General features: G+C 32.6%; 1 protein-coding gene across 1 annotated transcript; it reads left to right on the forward strand.

Moving 5' to 3' along the window:
* The first annotated feature begins 1,488 nt into the window (after positions 1–1,488).
* On the forward strand, positions 1,489–3,834 carry LOC144998466 (cytochrome P450 Tp9025-like). Its single transcript, XM_078958218.1, has 2 exons — positions 1,489–2,398; positions 3,100–3,834. Exons 1-2 carry the CDS (start codon positions 1,517–1,519, stop codon positions 3,712–3,714), a joined length of 1,497 nt encoding a protein of 498 aa, XP_078814344.1. The 5' UTR covers positions 1,489–1,516; the 3' UTR covers positions 3,715–3,834.

Below are 3,834 nucleotides of genomic sequence, written 5' to 3' on the forward strand. Positions count from 1 at the left end.
TAGGTCCTGTGAGAGTGTTGTTTGGTGTTTGTTCTCTTGCCAACTGAGTGTCACCCACCTCAGCCCAACAAAGAGGTGATCTGTATTTCCTGCCATACAAAGCCTCGAAAAGAGCTACTTTAATGCTCGATTGATAGTTGTTATTGTATGAGAATTCAATTAAGGGCAAGTGGGTATCCCACACCTTACCGAAATCGATTACAAAATTATCGAGAAATGGGCGGCAGACTCGATTCATGAGGTCCATAAATGTCGTGGGGGCATTTTCAGACCGAAGGACATAACAATGAACTCGTAATAGCCGTAACGGGTTTAGAAAGCAGTTTTTAGAATGTCCTCTTCCCGTAATCGGAATTGATGATAATCGAATCTTAGATATATTTTTGAGAAGTAACAAGCTATACTTTATATTAAGCAAATTGGAAACTCATTCTCCTCCTCCTACTCTATACTTTCGGCCATATGATGCAAAAAGAAAAGAATTGTTTAAATTTTATAAACTCTAAGTTTTTAAAATATAAACTTTGGGGGTGTTTGACTTATCTTTTTTAGAGACAAAAGTCATTTTTGAAAAAGTTACAAAAAATCATGTTTTTCTGACTTTTCCAAAAAGTCAGTTTTTCTTATATCAAAATCCAAAAGTAGCTTCTAAAATCCTTTTACCAAACATCTTTTATATTTTATTTTTTCCAAAAAGAACTTTTGTCTCTAAAAATATAAGCCATACACCCCATTTGTCTTTAAGTAAAAGACAAAATGATTCAACTAGTCCAAAAAGTTGTGTCTGACTTATTAATTAATAACATATGAAATAATAATAATAATAATCCTCTTTAAAAAAAACATATGAAATAATATGTTACTTAGTATTGTAAAACAATTATTTCACTGAAATAAATATTTTTTTTTATTTTATTATAAAAGTTTATGAATATTTATTAAAATCAATTTCTAATAAATAATCAAATATGTTAAAATTTAAATATCAATATCATTCTAATATAACTATTGTATATGTTAAATATCAATATCATTCTAATATAACTATCAGACATATTATGCCACATTAGACAAGATAATCAAATAAAAGAAAGTTGCAATCGTCGACTCGATTGGAAATTTCAGCTATTATAAAAACTAAAGCATTGTTTATAGTATGATTATCAACTTGTTTTACAAAGAAATATTATAAAATAAATAATGTAGTGTTATGATTTACAAACATAACAATTTATCTAAATAATCAGGCGTTTAGCAATCATAAAAAACACATAATATTCGTTTTGAAACTATATTTTTTTTTTTGTCTTATTTGGTTATATTATAACTAATTAACTATTAGTCTATTTCTACTTGTGTTTTGTTTATTTGAAAGAAAAGAGTGGTCGCTACAATTAATTATGCATGTTTATGTATTGGCAATTGGCCAATTTGCTATTTGAATATACAAAACGTCTTCCGTATAAATTTATATAAATACACAGAGCTTCCCCATCATCTTCTCCATCGTCACAACATGGAAGTTGATCTCACCTTCCTCGTTGTCCTCTCATCTCTCATTCTTTCCTTCTACTTCATCCTTAACAGAAAATTTAAAGCCTTCAAACCTCTAAACCTCCCACCAGGTCCACCAAAACTACCCATCATCGGAAACCTCCACCAGCTCGGCGGAGCACTGCCGCAGCATGCATTCCGTGAGTTAGCCAAGAAATATGGTCCCATCATGCACTTGCAACTCGGCCAGATCTCCACCATTGTCGTCTCGTCGCCTCCGTTAGCCAAAGAAGTCTTCAAAACCAACGACCTCGCCCTCGCCAGCCGCCCCTACACACTGCTCGCCGATATTGTGTTGTATGGGAGTTCCGACGTTGCTCTAGGCCCTTACAGTGATTACTGGCGACAGATGAAGAAGATCCTCACTGTAGAGCTTCTAAGTCCCAAAAAGGTCCGATCTTTCGGTTGTTTCCGGGAGCAAGAGGTTGACCATTTCATTGAGTTCATTCGATCCAACTGTGGAAAGCCGGTGATCATACGTGATAAGGTAACGAGAATGATCAATAACATCGTGTGCAAATCTTCGTTTGGGGATAACTGCAAACAACAAGATGTATTGATCGAGTTGGTGGATGAGTTGGGAAGATTGGTGAGTGGGTTTTCTGTTGCAGATCTGTTTCCTGAGTTTGGGTTTCTTTCCGTCATTTCTGGGATGAGATCAAAGTTGAGGAAGATTCATAAAAGTCTTGATAAGATTTTTGATGATATTTTTGAAGAAAGGAAAATCAAAAGAGAAAGAAACGAAGGATCGGGAGATGATCTGCTTGATGTTCTTTTTACAATTAAAGAGAGTGGCAGCCTTCAGGTCCCTATCACAGACAACAACATCAAAGCTATCTTTGTGGTACACTACGCATCTCTCTCCTTCTCCTCTATATATAAATTATCTCCCTTAGTATATATTTAAACTATCAAAGGAACTATAAACATAGTCAAATTAGCTTAGGGTAGTTTTGTGGTGATTAATAGTATAGTGTTTACACTTAAAAGAAACTAATATCATATTATTAATATATTATTTATTTATATAACAACAGGTTTCTTTTTTTTAATAATTAATATATAGAGAAGACATAAACGACATATCGACTAATATATATTCTATGTTTATTTTGTATTTTTGTTATTAAGTGTTGATATTAGTTGTCACTTGCCATGCTAATCTTTGCTCCTCTCTCCTGAGTGTTGACTTTGGGTTTTGTTTTTCCATTTTTATACAAGCATGTTCTGTGTGGGCATTTTTATACTAAGTTGACAAGTTGTATTTCGTAATATATATATATATATATATATATATATATATATATATATATATATATATATATATATATATATATATATATATATATATATATATATATATATTCACACACATTGTAAATGCATGGATATGGAAAATATAACTTTAGAAATAGTTGATTTGTTATAATGTTTTTTTATAACTAATTTATATTTATAGAATTAATAAATAAGTAACTAATTAAGAAAGCTATTCTGTCATTAACAGAGCATTTGTTGACTTTTGAACCATTTGTAATGACACAGAATATTTTTGTTGGAGGAACTGATACAAGTGCGATGACAATCGAATGGGCAATGACAGAATTGATGAGAAACCCAAACGTGATGGAAAAGGCACAAAAAGAAGTGAGAGACGCATTTAAAGGAAAGAAGAAAATCAGTGAGAATGACTTACAAGAACTGCATTACCTTAACTTAGTTGTCAAGGAAACTCTTAGGCTTCACCCTTCTCTCCCTCTGCTACTTCCAAGGGAATGTAGAGAACCATGTCAAATTGATGGCTATGATATTCCATTGAAAATGAAAGTGATTGTCAATGCTTTTGCATGTGCAGTTGATCCTGAATATTGGGATGATGCAGAACGTTTCAAACCAGAGAGATTTGAACAATCGTCTATTGATTTCATGGGTACAAACTTTGAGTTCGTTCCATTTGGATCAGGGAGGAGAATTTGTCCTGGGATTGGTTTTGGTGTAATTTCTGTTAAGTCCGCTCTTGCTCAGATGCTATACTACTTTAACTGGACACTTCCTTATGAATTAAGCCCTAAAAGTATTGACATGACAGAGAACGAGGGAGGGGTTGCAATAAAGAAAGTTCCATTGATGGTAACACCAACTCTCTATACTTCATTTTGAAAAGAACGTGTGAGAAAATATTGGACAAGATGTTGTTAGACATTATTAAGAAACAAAAAAACCAATATGTATCTTTCTTTTACATTCAATATGTGTATATGGAATTGTCATTTATATTTA

This window comes from Lactuca saligna, chromosome 5 (assembly GCF_052625555.1).
Source record: "Lactuca saligna cultivar CGN05327 chromosome 5, ASM5262555v1, whole genome shotgun sequence".
Taxonomy (NCBI): domain Eukaryota; kingdom Viridiplantae; phylum Streptophyta; class Magnoliopsida; order Asterales; family Asteraceae; genus Lactuca; species Lactuca saligna.